Source organism: Etheostoma spectabile, chromosome 18 (genome assembly GCF_008692095.1).
Source record: "Etheostoma spectabile isolate EspeVRDwgs_2016 chromosome 18, UIUC_Espe_1.0, whole genome shotgun sequence".
In the NCBI taxonomy this organism is placed as follows: Eukaryota; Metazoa; Chordata; class Actinopteri; order Perciformes; family Percidae; genus Etheostoma; species Etheostoma spectabile.
The window spans coordinates 19,576,478-19,592,781 of NC_045750.1; the positions used below are offsets into that span (position 1 = coordinate 19,576,478).

A 16,304-nucleotide genomic window follows, 5' to 3' on the forward strand; every position below is an offset into this window, starting at 1 on the left:
TCAAAATCTGTCATTGTTTTAATCAAACTAGAGGTTTAGATTATCTCAAAGAGTCAACCTATGCTATTCAGATACAAATGTAGAGAGATGACTGTGAGCGCTCAAAATACACAGTACATTGTAGAATCCACATTTCTTTCCTTAAGAACACCATGTTGATGTCTATCTGTGCCTTACCCGGTTTAGAATCACTCTCCTGCGCAATACTTTGACGTCAGACTAAGTCACTTATGAAAGAAGGAGTGACATTCTTCCTCCTACAAATATAATGTTAAATTCATGTGCAATGCGTTTGTGTTACTGTGTAACAGACACTACTGAGTCAGCTCACTGATTGGATGACTCTACTCAGAAGTCCAACAAGGAGTAATCAGTACAGGAAATCCAACGGGACATAATTGTGTAACACTTGGTGTCTTTATGGCCACTGTTCAGCAAAAGTCTTTCTTCAAAGAATTACCCCATCAAAAGATTTTTAAATTAGATTAGATCAGATTAGACAGACTTCATTGATTCCAAATTGGGAAATGTCAGTGCTACAGCAGTAAAATATTAGACACACAGCACACATACAAAATATACAAGAAATAATAAGTAGCATAAAATACAAGAACCACTATTCAAAAAACATCGCCAAAGTTGTCGGAGCCTCTTAGAGAAGGTGCTCCTCTGTAGGGCCGGGGTGGGGGGTGTCAGGGGTATCAGTGACCTCCTCTCCCCCACAGCTACAAATGTGTCCTGTTTGCAGCCATTAACGGAGCCAGCCTTCCTGATCAGTTTGTATTTATCACGTCTGAGTGAAAGGTTGCCTGGTAAACTCCATAATCCTGAAGGTTGCTTCTGAGCTCTTTTAAATGTTGATGTAAAGGTAAAGAAAAGGGGACATAAGGAAACTATGAGGAGAGTAAGAGGCCACAAACTCATGTTGGCTTGGTGCTGTGATTGGCAGGTCCCTTCATCGACAGCATTGCCGGGGTCCCAGAGGAGTTTCGCCATGTGGTGTGGACTCACAGTATGAGAAGACTGGCTGTGCTGGTAGGACGGGCTCTGCGGTTTGGGGAGTCTGTCCTTCTCGTAGGAGACACTGGGTAAGATTCCTATGTGGAAGGCCCAAATCATTCTGTCTTTAGGAAGGGTAGAGTTATGACTCTACCCTAGTAAAATGACCACAGAGTCATGGAAGCAGCTTGAAAAGTATGAGTTTCTGGGGCTTTAAATCCTGCTTAGCTCTTCTCCTGTTCCCTCCCCAGATGTGGAAAGACTACAATCTGCCAGCTGTTTGCTGCTCTGGCTGCACAGAAGTTTTTCTCAGTCAACTGTCACCTACACATGGAGACGTCTGACTTCCTGGGAGGCCTGCGGCCTGTCAGACACACACATCAGGTATCTATGATACGTAACAAACTAGTATGCTACAAATCCATTAATTGATTAATATTCCACTTTCATTCCCACTTCCATTTCTGTCTTACCAGACGCTTCTGGATTAGAATGCATGTGTGTATGCATTGCAAAATCATTTCTATCCGGTTCAGGTAGTAGTAAGGTGACCACGACCTCTTAATAATACTCAACAGTATCTTTCACCCCTTCAAAGGTTCCGTAGAGTGGAGATGTTGATGAAGTTTAATAATTGGAGGGAATAAGAATACAAGGAACACCATTGTTACATTTGAATGGAGCCATTAAGAAAACTTAGAAAAAAAGATTCTGTAATCAGCTGAGCCTGTTCTTTCTGACTGACTGACAGACTGATGGAGAGGACAGCAGGCTGTTTCAGTGGCATGACGGTCCCTTGGTGCTGGCCATGAAGGAGGGAGGAGTGTTTCTTCTGGATGAGATCTCCCTGGCAGACGACTCTGTGCTGGAGAGACTCAACAGGTAGACACTCATACAGTTTTGTGGAGCACTTAGGTGCAAATTACATAATTTGCATTTTGGTGACGTCATTGCACAGTTATTAGCATTAACTTATTGCCGGTTGTAGTGAGGGAGCAATCACTAAAGCAAAGCTTGGGGGAGCGACTTGTCAATAAATTGAGAATATCTGGTCCACCTTAAAGCCAGCCCACCTTAAGTCAGTGAGCCTATGCTGAGGTTGCTGTATCCCTTGACTAAGCAGCTTGCAGCAGGACACGGGAACCTGGCTTGGGTCTGAGGAGTAGTATTTTATTCAATGACAGATAAACTGAACACAGACTGCACTGCTACGTTCACAGCTATAGTGTACTGCTAACTTTATACTCACCAACACATGCACACCACTCTCACTCTCTCTCTCACACACACACACACGCACGCACACGGAGGCAGGGGTTGTGTGTGTGTGTGTGTGTGTGTGTGTGTGTGTGTGTGTGTGTGTGTGTGTGTGTGTGTGTGTGTGTGTGTGTGTGTGTGTGTGTGTGTGTGTGTGTGTGTGTGTGTGTGTGTGTGTGGATGCGCAAACCGTTATGTTACCCATACTGTATATGCAGAAGACGAGCGGAAAGATGCTCTCCACAAGGTTTTAGCAGTCTTACATTTTTAAAGAGGTCCACAATTCAAAGTTGGCTTCTTGTTCCGTAAATCCTCTCCAGAAAGTAGTCCTTGCAATTGGCTGACCCTTGTCAAGCGTCTTGTGCACCTCGAGAGGACAGTAAGACGAATATTAAACGGATTTCACATTTACAACACTTGTGACCAGTAGTGCCTCAAAGTGTACTTTAGGTACACTAGGTATGACATGACATATGACATTTTGCATGTTGTTGACGCCAAGAAGAGCCCTTGACCATGCGTGGTGTTTTCTGTCAGTGTTCTGGAGACGGAGAAGTCCCTGGTGCTGGCAGAGAAGGGCAGCGGAGACAACGACGATGTGGAACTGATCCGAGCAGCTGCAGATTTCCGGCTGGTTGCCACCATGAATCCTGGAGGAGACTTTGGCAAGAAGGAGGTAGATGAAAAACCAAACTGTGTTGTCAGTGGGTCTTAGGATGAAGTCCTACTTGATGACTTATTAAAAAGACAGTGTTGCATTTTTCTGTAATTGATTCCACTGAGATTGAAGGTAGGATTGACCTTGCTTTTCCAAATGTCAGAATGTGCTTTCAGACTAACCAACCATACCTGTATGTAGGCGTGGTGTCTGACTCTGTGCTTGTGTGCTTTGGGACAGCTGTCTCCGGCCCTGAGGAACCGCTTCACAGAGATCTGGTGTCCTCAGAGCAACAGCCGCGCTGACCTGGTCCAGATCATCCAACACAACCTGCGCTCAGGCCTCTCGCTCGATGGTAAACCAGCATATGGTGCTGGAACACCTTTTAGTTACAGTCACTCAGTTACACTTCACATACATACTGTATGATACATTCAATATTTAAATAGTTTGGTTGCTGAACAGATCGGCTAACTCGTTATGAGACACTTTGCTCTCCAGTAACCATTATTACATAATCGTTGCATCATAGTCATTTATGTTTTAGAGTCTAAATTATTTCTGTTAAAATAATGGTAGATCATCAAAATGTGACCGAACATTTTTCCTAAAATATAATTTATTAAGCTAGATAATTAAGATAATTCAATCTGAAATCAAAGCTCTAGTACTAATGCAGTGAGTCCAAGTTGGTCTTCATGGCTGTTGCAGTCAGGCCTGTTGATCTGTTCTTTTTCTAATTAATTGTTTTTAGCCACGCTAGCAGCCTTGCTCAGAGGAGGGGTTAGGACTAGGGTTAAGGGTTGTGCTCTACCTGCTCAGCAGCAGACAGACACAGTTAGAGACTGTAGCTGGTGAACATAGTGGAGCATTTAGCAGCTAAAGAGACAGATATTTATTTTTTTCCAAATGAATGTGTACGTGTCTCTGTCTGCTGGATGTGTGTATAGGCAACTGTTTGCTAACAGCAACACCACAACAACTTAATGGGACCTATTTTAACGTTTGCAGCGGACTGCAGGAAGTGCATAGCGCATGTGCGTTTGAGCCGTGTCCAAATTTTGTTTGACGGCAGAAAAAAGGGTCCATGCGCTGGGTACATGGTTCAAAAGGGTTGTGCTTAGTGTCTTCATTAATAATAGGTGTGTTCTGGGCGTAACATTCAATCAACCAATCAGAGGTCCTCTCCCATTCCCTTTAAAAGACAGCAAGACCTTGGATTATTGCTGTTATGATAGAGGATTTGCACTTAATATTTTTATTAGTAATCTTTTGCATGTGCGTTTTGCTGCTGCATGTCCCTGTGTGTGGAACAAGCATAGTGTGTGTCCCTGTGTGTGGAACAAGCATAGTGTGTGTACCCGTGTGTGTAACAAGCATAGTGTGTGCGCACTGTGCACAAGCCTAGGAGCATTTCACTAATGTGCTGTTAAAATAACAATGAAATGCTGCGTTACTAACTTTAGACCAGGTTTTTGTTGGTCAATGGCGCGATCCCTTCCCGCTACCTCAAGATAGCAATACGCTTAGAATGCACCTGAACACACCTCCCCTGTAAGACCAGCACGCCCAGAATGCACCTGAACACACCTCCCTGTAAGACCAGCACGCCCACGGGCACAAAGGTGGGCGCAGGTAAATTTTGCTATTTTAACGACGCGGGTGCGGGACAGAAAAATGAAAACTGCGTCGGTCTTAAACTAGCAAAGACACTTGTGCCGCGCTGCACCGGGTACAAGATAGGGCCCAATGTGTTTCCAGCTTGTTTCACTGCCCCCAGGTGGACAAAGTGTCACAGGTCAGTTTGACAGTTGTCCTCTCATTGGTTGCAAATTAAGAAGTCACACCAAACAAAGCCACGGTTGAATTGATTGACCTTAGAGCACAACAGTAAGGTAAGGCATAAGATCTGAGTGATGCACAGCAACCAAGGTAGTACTGCCCTGAAGTTTAAAGTCATTGCTGTCTCCCGAGGAACAGAATGGATCACCTCACCACCGCAAACCAAACACCAGTGATGTGTAGAGGGGCTTGGTGTTGTTAGCTACACTGCAGACCTCAGTGTTGTTGCTTTATTCACTTTAATGCAAAGCACGTGACGTATAGTTACCTAATGTGAAAGGTGTTCCTGATGTGGCAGGCAGCGACATCGCCGAGCTGATGCTGGACTTCATCGAGTGGCTGACCCAGCAGGATTTTGGCCGCCGCTGCATCCTGAGCGTCAGAGACGTCCTGTCGTGGGTATTCTTCCTCAACACAGTGTGCGAGCGGGACGAGGACGGCTTCATGACCATGGGAGCCTTGGACGACGAAGAAGAGGCAGAGTGGGACCTCAGACTGGACACTGTTACCGCCTTTATCCACGCTGCATGTCTGGTCTACGTGGACGGCATCGGCTCCGGTGAGCTGACAGCTGATGTTTAGTTCCACTGAGAGTTTGTCTCCCAAAGGAGGTGTTTAGGAAATGTGATTTGGGTTCCCTTCTCCTGCAGGAACCACAGTGTCATCTGCAGACAGCGCCCTCCTGGCCCGCAGGCTGTGCCTGGGCTACCTGCAACAGCGGCTGAGCAAGATGACCAAGCTGGACCAGGAGATGCTGGACGCCCTCAGAGTGTATGACAGCAGACTGCCGCGGGAACCCCAGTGGGGCGAAGACTTCTTTGGCATTGACCCCTTCTACATTGCTTTAGGTAGGAACCTTACGGATTCCTTACAGATTCATATGATGGTGTGTTCATGTCCTATATGTTGGAATGTTTTACATCAACACATTCCTAACATAGAGCTGCATCTACTGGCAAACTGTATGCCCCGCCTACATCTGTCGGGTAAAGTTTTTTTTTACCATTTCACAAAAGTTTTTTTTTTTTTTTTTCTGTTACTCTCAACAAGACAAAATTGTTGTTCTTTGGGACCTGATCAGCGACAGATTCTTATCCTTCTTTTTTGTACTTTTTTATGATACTATTTTTCCAAATTACCTGATTATTTTCCTATTATCTCAGGCTCACATTGTTCAGTTGTCTCCAAATATCAACACAATTGTTATCGAAACCACTACGTCCTCAAGTATTGTCCAAACAAATTATTTACCTTTCCTTTTAGTTTAGTGGATGGGTTGACATTTTTTCAAGCCCGTTTTAAAGCAATCGTCTTGTGCCCACATTTACAGAACAATCTTGCTGTAATCCTTCCTCCCGGCCGTCAAAAGATCCTGTCCTAATGAGATTTCAATGTAAGAGATGGGGGACAAAGTCCACAAAAAGACCAAAGACATATGTCAAAGTTTATCTGACTTCACTTGATATGTGTAACTTAGACCATTAAAGCCTCACATTAACTTAAGATACACTTTGGAATAAATATATGCACAGAACGAGGACTCTAGATTTGTCCCCCATCACTTTTTAAATGTTTTATTTTAGCACAGCAGTGTAAGTGTAAGTTCTTCAGTCATTTTTACATGCAGTAACCCTTAACGGCTGTTTCGTCTCTGTATCCACCCAGGGCCTAACACTGAGAGCCGGGACCTGTCGGACTACGCCATGGCAGCGGGCACTACCGCCGTGAACGCCCAGAGGCTCCTGCGGGCGCTGAAGCTGCAGAGGCCGGTGCTGCTGGAGGGCTCCCCGGGCGTGGGGAAGACCAGTCTGGTGGCAGCGCTGGCCAAAGCTTCTGGGAATCATCTGGTCCGAATCAACCTCTCAGAGCAAACGGTAAGCCTTTTTTATTTAATAATGCTTCTGAATGAACTCAAATACCACCTGGCTCTGACGCTGATTACTTGCACTCTCTGGCAGGATGTCACTGATTTGTTTGGAACAGATCTCCCTGTGGAGGGGGGGAAAGGAGGAGAGTTTGCGTGGCGCGACGGGCCCCTTCTGGCTGCTCTGAAGGCTGGCCACTGGGTGGTCCTAGACGAGGTGAGGAACACTGGTTGTACACCACTTTTAACGGCTCGAAGCCTGTTTTCTGTTTGCAAACCCTAAGAAAGCCACTTGTAATGTGATGATGCTGAATTAAGGGTGTACTCAAACTTGGCCCTATTGCCTTGAACCGTGTTCGAGCACGAAGGTCCCCCTTCCCACTCCACTGCTGGTCTGCACTCACAGTGAAGTAAAACAATTAGGGCCAGAGCACGCTGTCATCTGTACCTTGCAGGACTCGCTGACTGCAATTTCCGTTTATCTCTAAGGTAAGAACCAGACCCGGGCATGTTCAGCAATCACACTGAGCCCAACCGAGCCATGCCCGGGCACGTTTGAAAGAGGCGGGCCAGGGCACTAGCTAGGGTCCAGTGTGCTCACGCACAGTGTAACTGGGCTTAACTGGGCCAAGTGTGAGTTTGCCCTTGTGTGTGATATGAAAGTGACTTGGCTTGTCCCCCCGCTGCCAGCTGAACCTGGCCTCCCAGTCGGTGTTGGAGGGCCTGAATGCCTGCTTCGACCACCGAGCAGAGATCTACATTCCTGAATTGGGAATGAGCTTCCAGGTCCAGCAGGAGAAGACCAAAATCTTTGGCTGCCAGAATCCCTTCACGCAAGGCGGCGGGCGTAAGGGACTGCCCAAATCCTTCCTCAACCGATTCACTCAGGTCTGCAGCAGCCGACAGGATCACACTAACCTTTATATCACATTTAGTTAGTGCTTATTCACTGTTTGAATTATTTTCTTCTTTTCTCATTTATTTTTATAGTTGTTAATTTGGGAAATTGATTTCTTAATAATTGAATGCAGTACTGTAATAGTGCTTAGAAAGTTTCTTGCTTCAGTTCAGCAGCAAAAAATCTGCTGAGGTTGGATGGAAAAGGATGTGTAGTTTTGGAAAATAATGTCTTTGTGTTAGCTGACCATGGATATGAATCTGTGCACAAAGGCTGATAAACAACAGGATTTGGTCATTTTTCTGAATATTATTCAGTGGGTCAAAACCTTAAAACCTTAATCAAGGCTATAGATTGTGTTGCAATGATTTCCCACATTGCTGCCATTGCTGCTGCCGCCCTCCTCAGCTCTCTGAGAAGAGTGAACACCTGAATCTCATCTTGGAGCAGAGCAATCACTTTAATTATATCAGACTTACTACTGTGTTCTCAGGTGTTTGTGGACCAACTCACGAGCAAAGACATGGAGTTCATCGGAGACTCCATTTTTACCAGCATTGATAAGGAAATCATCGCTAAAATGGTGGAGTTCAGTAACCGGGTACGTTTGTCTTCCCTCACTAAAACTACTGCTGATTGAATGTAAATGTAAATGTGCTGTATTTATATAGCACTTTTCCAGTCTTGACAACTGCTCAAAGCGCTTTTACATCTGCAGGAAACATTCATCATTCACACACATTCATACACTGTGGCCGGGGCTGCCGTACAAGGTGCCACCTGCTCATCAGATAAACATTCACACACATTCACACTCCGATTCGCAGCACCAGGGGAAACTCGGGGTTCAGTGTCTTGCCCAAGGACACTTCGGCAATGACTGCAGGGGCGGGGATCGAACCACCAACCTTCCGATTGGCAGGCAACCGCTCTACCACTGAGCCACAGTCGCCCTCTCGATTGAGAGACTGGTTCTGCTGTGCCGGTCCAGCAGCATGCAGGGTGTCACGTGTTTAAAGCTGTGAGTGAGACGGTGCTCTGCCTCCAACAGCTTGTTCAGGAGGTGAGTGTGGAGCGCCGCTGGGGCCAGAGAGGAAGCCCCTGGGAGTTCAACCTGCGTGACCTGTTCCGCTGGTGTCAGCTGATGCAGGCAGACCAGTCCCCAGGGTTTTACAACCCAGGCCAGCACGTGGCCCTGGTGTACGCTGACAGGATGAGGGCCGAGGCTGACAAGGCTCAGGTACACCATTTCTTCAACTTTCACGTTCAAGAAATCATCATGAAAGGATTGGTCTCACTCTAAGATGATGTTTGACAACCTTCTGAGAGTGATATTGGATGTTTGTTGAACAGCCTTTTTGGTAGAGATAGTATACAAAATTTAAGACTCTTTAATTGTGCCAGCCAGTTGTCTGAGTGGCTTTGACTACGGTCTGGTCGTAGTTTAAATGTCTGGGGAAAACTACAGGTCCCTCAGAACCAGTTGGTCAGGGTTATGTGGGTTTGAACAGCTCGACTCGTAATCCTTGCAGGATAGAGCCGTACAACTGTAACTGTGCAGTACCTAATATTTCTAACGAGAGTCTCCTGAGAGACAACGTGCCCTCCACTAGTGATGGCCAAATGAAGCTTCGTGAACCGGTGTCTTAATTTTCTAAGCCCACTAGATGGCACTCTTGGTTTTACTGGAAAGGCTTAAGGCATTGCAATTCAGTATATTCTCAACCAATTGTTGAACAGAGAGCGCCATCTAGTCATCTAGCTCAAAAGAGAAAGACACTTGTTCACGAAGCTTCATTCGGCCATCCCTACAGCCACTCTAATACCAACATTGGTACTTTTTCCTCAATATTAGGTACTTATTAGTCCATTTCAAAAGTAATAATAAACACCACAGTGTAATGTTTTTGCTGTTATGCGAGCTCGGCTTAGTGCATTCACACATTGAGCCAAGATGTTTAATTCGCTCATTTCTCTGCATTCAGAGGCCACCACCAGTCTTCTTTGTGTATTTCCTTACCTGTTTGGGTAGTCTTTTTCCTGTGTTGAGTCTGTGAGACCCCTGCTGTCCCACACAGGTTCTGTCCGTGTTCAGGAAGGTGTTTGGGGAGGACTTTGAGCCTTACAGCGGCTCCAGACAGTTCCACATCACTCCACTCAACCTGCAGGTTTGTCAGCAACAATATATTATCATATTGTTCAAAAGCAAATGTTTTAAATTGAACGGACAAAGTTAAGGATTTCCTCTCTCATGATAGGTGGGCTTCTCGGTCCTGCAACGCAGCGGTGGAGCCCCTGTAGCGCTGGACCCCCCACTGTCCATCACACACCAGGCGCTGCGGCCCCTAGAGTCCCTGATGAAGTGTGTGGAGATGGGCTGGATGACCATACTGGTGGGCCCTACAGCCAGCGCAAAGACCAGCCTGGCGCGGCTGCTGGCTCTGCTGACGGGACACCGGCTCCGGGTTATGGCCATGAACAGCGCCATGGACACCACGGAGCTGCTGGGGGGCTTCGAACAGGTAGCCAGCAGCTCCCAGGCCTGTCTTTGCTAGAGTTTAATTGTCTGGGAACATCAGACTTCATCACTCGGCACTCTTTTCTCCATTTCAGGTCGATATTATGAGGCCATGGCAACAAGTGCTGGAAAGCGTGGACTACATAGTTGCCATGGTAATAAGGCGTGGCCTGATGTCGCTGGATGTTGGCATCCAGGACACAGAGTTCCTACTGCAGACGTGGGGTCTGTTCTGCCATTGGCTGAAGGAGGAGGGCCTGCAGAGAGGCGGGGGGAGCATCAACTCAGAGGCACTGAACAAGCTGGAGGTCATCATCCTCCTTCTGCAGAAACTCAACACCAAGCTCAAAGTCTTCACTGGTAACGGATCACTCCTGGATACTGCCGGCTAGTTTACTTCTCTTGTAAGTATAAGAAAGAGCTGTAACGTGCTTGTGTGTGTCCTCCAGACATGTCCAAACTGCAGACGGACTTCACGCTGCTGAAGGAGCGCCTGGCTCAGCTGGAGGACGGCTGGACAAACGGAGGCTTCGAGTGGTTGGACGGGATGCTGGTCCAGGCCCTGCAGGCCGGGGACTGGCTGCTCATGGACAACGTCAACTTCTGCAGGTGAGCAGAAGTGCTACATCCTCTGTGTACTTGTGTGCTTGTAAAACATTTTTCACATGGGATTTGGAAATAATAATGGCTACATCACTGGGCTGTTTCACAGAAGCAACAAAGACCACACACATCATAAAAACTCAGGGCCAGAGAACCTTGCAGAGATAACCTCAAAAAGCGAATGCAGCAACATGTTTGGCATATTGTGGTATTGGTATTTTTACCATTGTGTTTGGATAGCTTGTCTTATTTTAGGATTCTTATAGGGAAAAAAATCTGATTTGGATTTTGTCTTCAATAAAGCAAAACAAAAGGCCATTGCTAGTAAGCTCATTGGACAGATATTTAAAATGAGAACCAATAGGAGATGAGATACGTAGATAAAGAGAAATCTCAGGGGATCAACAACTTCAATCAAGCCTGGAAAAAAAGGTGAGACTATTTAGCAACTTGTACTGATCCTGTATTATGTGCTCAGTGCGTCTGTCCTGGATCGCCTCAACGCTCTGCTCGAGCCCGGCGGATCGCTCACCATCAACGAACGCGGCGTCATAGACGGGAAAACCCCCAAAATCAGCCCACATCCTAACTTCAGGTACAGTAGGAAGCAATGTTAGAGCCTGGTCACTTTTTGAAGAAGTAATTGCAGACATCCATGCTCAGCTGATGTGTGGGCTTTGCAGGCTGTTCCTGACCATGGACCCTGTGCATGGGGAGCTCTCCAGAGCCATGAGGAACAGAGGGGTGGAGGTGTACATCCCAGGGGAACATGAGGGGGTCTGCTGGGACACACTGGACCTGAAGACCCTTCTTCACACTGCAGGAGTGACCGGGGACTGTGTGTGTGATCTGCTGATTGAAATACATAAAAGCATCAAATCTGCCATTTGGGGTAAGCACTGACAACAAGCCAATATGCTGCTCGTCAGTCAGTCAATCTGCAGAGTTACTAAAAGAAGGGTTCTATCTCTCAGATTCGCCCGCCTCCTCAGTGGCTTCCCTGCTCCATGCTGCGTCGCTGCTGTCCTGCCAGCTGCAGCGAGGTGTAGATCTACCCAGCGCCCTGCAGCACGCCTGTGGAGAGGCCTACTCGCTCTGCCAACGCACCACCGCCAGCCTCAAGGTAGCAAAGCCACTGCAAATATGTCCTTGTTCTCTCCTCTGTCTCACTGCCGGTTGTTACCAAAGGGCCTCCTTCACACCAGCCCCCCTTACCTGTGTGCTCACTGTCTCTTGGTCTGTATCATTACTTCTTCCAGTCTGTTTAACCAGAAGGACTTTTTCAAATTTTAGACTCTACTTTCATTGCAATTCCTTCACTTAATTAACAATCCATTATCGTATTACAGTACCATTATCATATCCTTGCAGTTTTTATTTATGGATTTGTTTTGGTAAATGATGAGGTTTGGTCAGCCAGATAATAAATCCTAATGTTTTTACCTTTTCACATTCATGATGCCTTGTTTTCCCTCCAGCACGCCCAGCAGCTAATAGAGCAGCACTTGGCCATCCTGGACACCGAGGACTGGGGCAGTGGGCTGCTGTGTGCTGGGGTGTGGCCTGACGGCTTCCCCTCTGCCCTCCTCTCCACCGAGGATTCCTGCTTCTCCGCTGTCCTCCGAGATGGACAGGTCCTCTCGTTTTGCCTCAACACCCTCAGCCTGCAGGGCAAACGGTAAGGATGGGAACAACACCATCACATCAGTCTGCAGTGGACGTAACTACCAGTGCAAATTTATTCGGAAGGACCTATCCAACATTGAAAAGGGTATTAAGGGAAGTAAAGATGTACCTGATGGATAAATGATGGATAAATGTTAAAAAAACACCAGAAGTGGCAGTTGAAACCAAATTAGGTTTTAGTTAAGTTTCAACATAACTGTGAATCCTGAATGGAATTGAAAAGAGTAAGTGCTCAATAAAATTGAAGTATCGGTTCATGTGAAGATGCTGGCGATTGAGTCCTGGTTTAAGCTCTGAAAGGAGTTAAGGTGTAAGTGATAGATTCAGATGTAGAGCTGTAAAGATGGTACTTGTAATGTCAGTCTAACTGTAAGCTTTGCCTGTAGTGTAATTACTCAAAGCAGATGTTGAGGTGAGAGAGAGAGAGTGAGAGAGATCAAAGATAGTAGTGAAAGTGTCTGTTGTGTGTGTTTAAGCACTTAAAGCAGTTTTAACTGTCAGTTAAATTGGAGAAACCGTTGAATGAATAAAAAAGTTGTAAAGTTTAATACTTTAGGAAATAATTCCACTAGCTGTGTTGATCCGCAGGAGTCGGCCACTGAGTCTGAGTGACCTGCAGAGGGCGCTGCAGAGCAGTGGTGTCCATGAAGGCCTGGTGTTCTCTGGAGGAGTGGTGGATCTGGCCGATGGGGACACTCTGAGGCTGATCCCTACAGCAGTGAGACTGCTAACGGAGAGGGCCTCTCACGGAGACTGGATCCTCCGTAGCAGCTGGCTCTCACACCTGGGCAGGAGCTACAAATATGCCCCTGGTGTGTTTCTTTATGCACACACACACAAACTACTCACTTTCATACCACTCCAAAACAAGGTATTCATGTGCAATGATAGTAGATTTCCTTCGAATGGATTTAAGGTACATGTTTTTGATCACTGACAAGTGATTCTTCCGTACAGAGGTATCTGTGTTGTACAGATTATATTGTAATCACACTGCAGAAATGAATACGGGAATTTTTCTTTTGTCAAGAGTTTCCAGAACTATGCAGTGCTTAGGATCCTAAAGCAGGGTGCTTGTTCTCTTCCAGACCCGGCTCTGGTCCAGGTGGAGGCAGGAAACCGGGCTCTGAAGGCGGTGTTTGGGAGCAAACTTGCTGCCAAGGGCAAGTCACTAGCAGAGCTGCTCCAGCCTCACAGCAAAGGTAAACTTGTTCTCCTGCATCTGCAGTCCCTGAACAGAATGTTGAAATCACAACCTCCACATACATATATATGATTTAATGTACGATGTCAAAAGTAGAATTCTAAGTTAACACAATCATCAAGGTGACGTGGGAAGTCTTGCAGGCATGCAGGTTAAGGTGTCTTGGACTTGTCAGCGATGTCCATGATGTTTTTCCAACTTCATGCTAAAGCTGATAATAATTATTTCAGTGCAGAACATTGCATGCCTTACTATCAGAAATGTATGACCTGTGTTAGAGCATACTGCTGCCATCTTCATGAGTATTAACCGCTGTGTGTTACATTGCTAGATGAATACAGGATTCTGGTGGACATGCGATGGAACAAGCAATACCTGGATATTTTAGCTAACAAGTGCAGCTTTGAGGACGAGGAGAGATACACAGAGTTCCTGGAGGCACTGAACGCAGTTGCTAACAGGTACGGTGGCGGTTGCCTGTCAGCCTTTATGCTGCCACTTACACAACTCTGGCATGGAAAGAGTCTTTAGAGATTGCTACAGTGAAACAAGCCTATATGCATTTGCAAGTGGAAGGCAAACAAATCAAGCAAAACACACAATATGCTAAGAAAATGAAGTGGGATATGTATTGTTTTAAGATATCTGAAAATTGATTAAAATACTATTTGTTCTTTTCCATGTACAGTGATCTTGCAGGAAATGTATGAAGAATAAAGTAAAGATAAATAACTGCTTCCAGGCGCAGAGTGCTAATGATGTGACTGTGTTTGTCAGGATTGTTCTGATGATGGACAGAGAGGAGAGGTCTGTCATCTGCACCTGTGCTATCAACCTGTCTGCTCAGAACTGTGCCCTGAGAATAGCCACAGCCTTCAGCAAAGGTACAGTATGCACCGCAGCACGCTGTGGATCAGTATGAACTGATGGAAGCGCATGCCAGAACATCGTTCTCCATACCGGACTCCCCCTTCAAACTAAGTTACAAAATGTCTACCTCCTGATGCCCCAGCACAGTATGTAACTGCCCCTCTCCCCTCAGGCACTGTGGATATTGGTCACCTGCCCCACCCAGTGCTCATGCATCTGCGCACCTTCTTTGACCTGTGGGACTCGTTCACCCTGCAGGCTGTGCAGAGCGGCCAACCCACCATCTCGGACCACATCATGTTCGAGGTTAGAGCTCGCTTGCTTTGGTATTGTGTCACTGGACACACACACGTCTCTTTTCTTACTGTTACTATTACTGCTAGCTCCTGCCGGTCCTGCACATTTTTCCTTCTGCTACCACTACAGATAGCAGCTACTGTTATCATTACTGCTGCGGCTGCTACTTCAACTACAACTTTAACACAGCAATAGCAGTAATAGCTCTACTACTGCTTGTTCAGTTGCCACCTGTACCACTGCCTCCTCCCCTTCCCAATTCTGAAAGCATTTCCTTAGCTCTGTGCCTGTGCTGTGTGTTCAGATCCTGCAGCTGCTGCAATGGCTCGATCGGTTCTGGGATGTGTGTAGCACGCTGGCGGCGGACTCTCAGGGCATCTCGGTGCTGTCTCTACACTGGCAGTGGGTCCAGAAACACCTGATCCTCCGACTGCCCCAGCTGCTGCTGGGAGACACTGAAGCCACATTCCAGTAAACACTTTTTTCTACAATGCATTACATGACATGTCTCTAACATTACACAGATAGTATGACTGTAAGAGTGCCAATAGCACTGTCTGTATATTACTAATGTTCTGCTACAGTTGTCTAAGAAAATATTTAGCTAATGTATTTTCAATTCCCGACACTTGTCTGTGCTGTACTCCAGAGGTCAGCAGGAGCTGCAGGCGGTCTCTGCAGCCATCCAGACGGTTCTGTCCACCCCGGTGTCTGTGGCCACAGCTCTAAAGGGCATCCAGAAAACCCTCGGGAAAGCTCTGCCATTCAAGGTGTGGAGACGCTTCCTCAGCTCTTGTTTTCAGTCAGACCTAAACTGTGTTTGAAATTGTTCCCTATCACATCTCATTGTCAGCAGTTGTTTTTATGTTTCCTGTCTTACCTACGGTCTTCTCTATCTTGCCTCATATGGTTGTAGTATAATGTCAGGCATTCACAGTGTATCTGAGTTGACTTTACAAAACTCATCCATCTTGTTCCCCAGTTGGAATCAGTGGCTGAGTGTGCGTCTCGGCTCCGGCTCCTGAGTAAAGCCCTGGATGTGAGCGATCTGAGGCTGGACGCCAGCACAGGTCCCTGGAGGCAGGAGCTGGTCCAACTTCAGGGTGCCGGGCTCGGGCTGGACATCAAAGAGAGTCTGCTAGAGGCCTGGGGCCTTGTTCTGCTGGCCAACAACCAGCTGGATCCACACAAGACTGGTGAGCCTGTTACAGAAATACCTTTCACCTGTGGTGGCTACAGGGCCAAACCATGGGCTTGTTGATCCCCGTAGTGTGAATCCTGTGTTTTGACTTACTAACGTTCTCTTGCACATCCTTTGGGCAGTGTCCTGAACCAGCTCAAATTCACAACAAAAGAATGAAGACCACAAATAGTTTTAGGATTAAATTAAAACCATTTTATTTAACCCATAATAAAAGTTGCTGAAAAATATTATTAAAAATGTATATCTGTATTATCAGTGGTGTAGAATAGATGAATGTGTGAAAAACCCAAAGCAAAGCAACTTAAAATACAACCTAAACCAAACCCTGAGGGGATCGAGATCTCTTCTCTTTACCTTTATTCAGTCAGGGAAAGTTCACTGAGAGGAAGCCTTTCTTTTACAGG

General features: G+C 46.4%; 1 protein-coding gene across 1 annotated transcript in view; it reads left to right on the plus strand.

Annotated features, from left to right (window-relative positions):
- Positions 1-16,304, plus strand: part of mdn1 (midasin AAA ATPase 1) — a 1,030,807-nt gene that overhangs the window by 22,831 nt on the left and 991,672 nt on the right. Inside the window, exons 28-55 of the mRNA XM_032542336.1 lie at positions 950-1,088; positions 1,251-1,383; positions 1,751-1,881; positions 2,794-2,932; positions 3,155-3,269; positions 5,055-5,315; positions 5,407-5,604; positions 6,422-6,630; positions 6,715-6,837; positions 7,311-7,508; positions 8,012-8,119; positions 8,570-8,758; positions 9,597-9,686; positions 9,777-10,040; positions 10,132-10,396; positions 10,486-10,645; positions 11,118-11,234; positions 11,323-11,531; positions 11,614-11,762; positions 12,118-12,317; positions 12,914-13,137; positions 13,414-13,527; positions 13,861-13,990; positions 14,307-14,413; positions 14,572-14,705; positions 15,001-15,167; positions 15,346-15,466; positions 15,679-15,892. Of these exons, the coding sequence (XP_032398227.1) occupies positions 950-1,088; positions 1,251-1,383; positions 1,751-1,881; positions 2,794-2,932; positions 3,155-3,269; positions 5,055-5,315; positions 5,407-5,604; positions 6,422-6,630; positions 6,715-6,837; positions 7,311-7,508; positions 8,012-8,119; positions 8,570-8,758; positions 9,597-9,686; positions 9,777-10,040; positions 10,132-10,396; positions 10,486-10,645; positions 11,118-11,234; positions 11,323-11,531; positions 11,614-11,762; positions 12,118-12,317; positions 12,914-13,137; positions 13,414-13,527; positions 13,861-13,990; positions 14,307-14,413; positions 14,572-14,705; positions 15,001-15,167; positions 15,346-15,466; positions 15,679-15,892 (4,608 nt within the window). The remainder of the gene's footprint in view (positions 1-949; positions 1,089-1,250; positions 1,384-1,750; positions 1,882-2,793; positions 2,933-3,154; positions 3,270-5,054; positions 5,316-5,406; positions 5,605-6,421; positions 6,631-6,714; positions 6,838-7,310; positions 7,509-8,011; positions 8,120-8,569; positions 8,759-9,596; positions 9,687-9,776; positions 10,041-10,131; positions 10,397-10,485; positions 10,646-11,117; positions 11,235-11,322; positions 11,532-11,613; positions 11,763-12,117; positions 12,318-12,913; positions 13,138-13,413; positions 13,528-13,860; positions 13,991-14,306; positions 14,414-14,571; positions 14,706-15,000; positions 15,168-15,345; positions 15,467-15,678; positions 15,893-16,304) is intronic.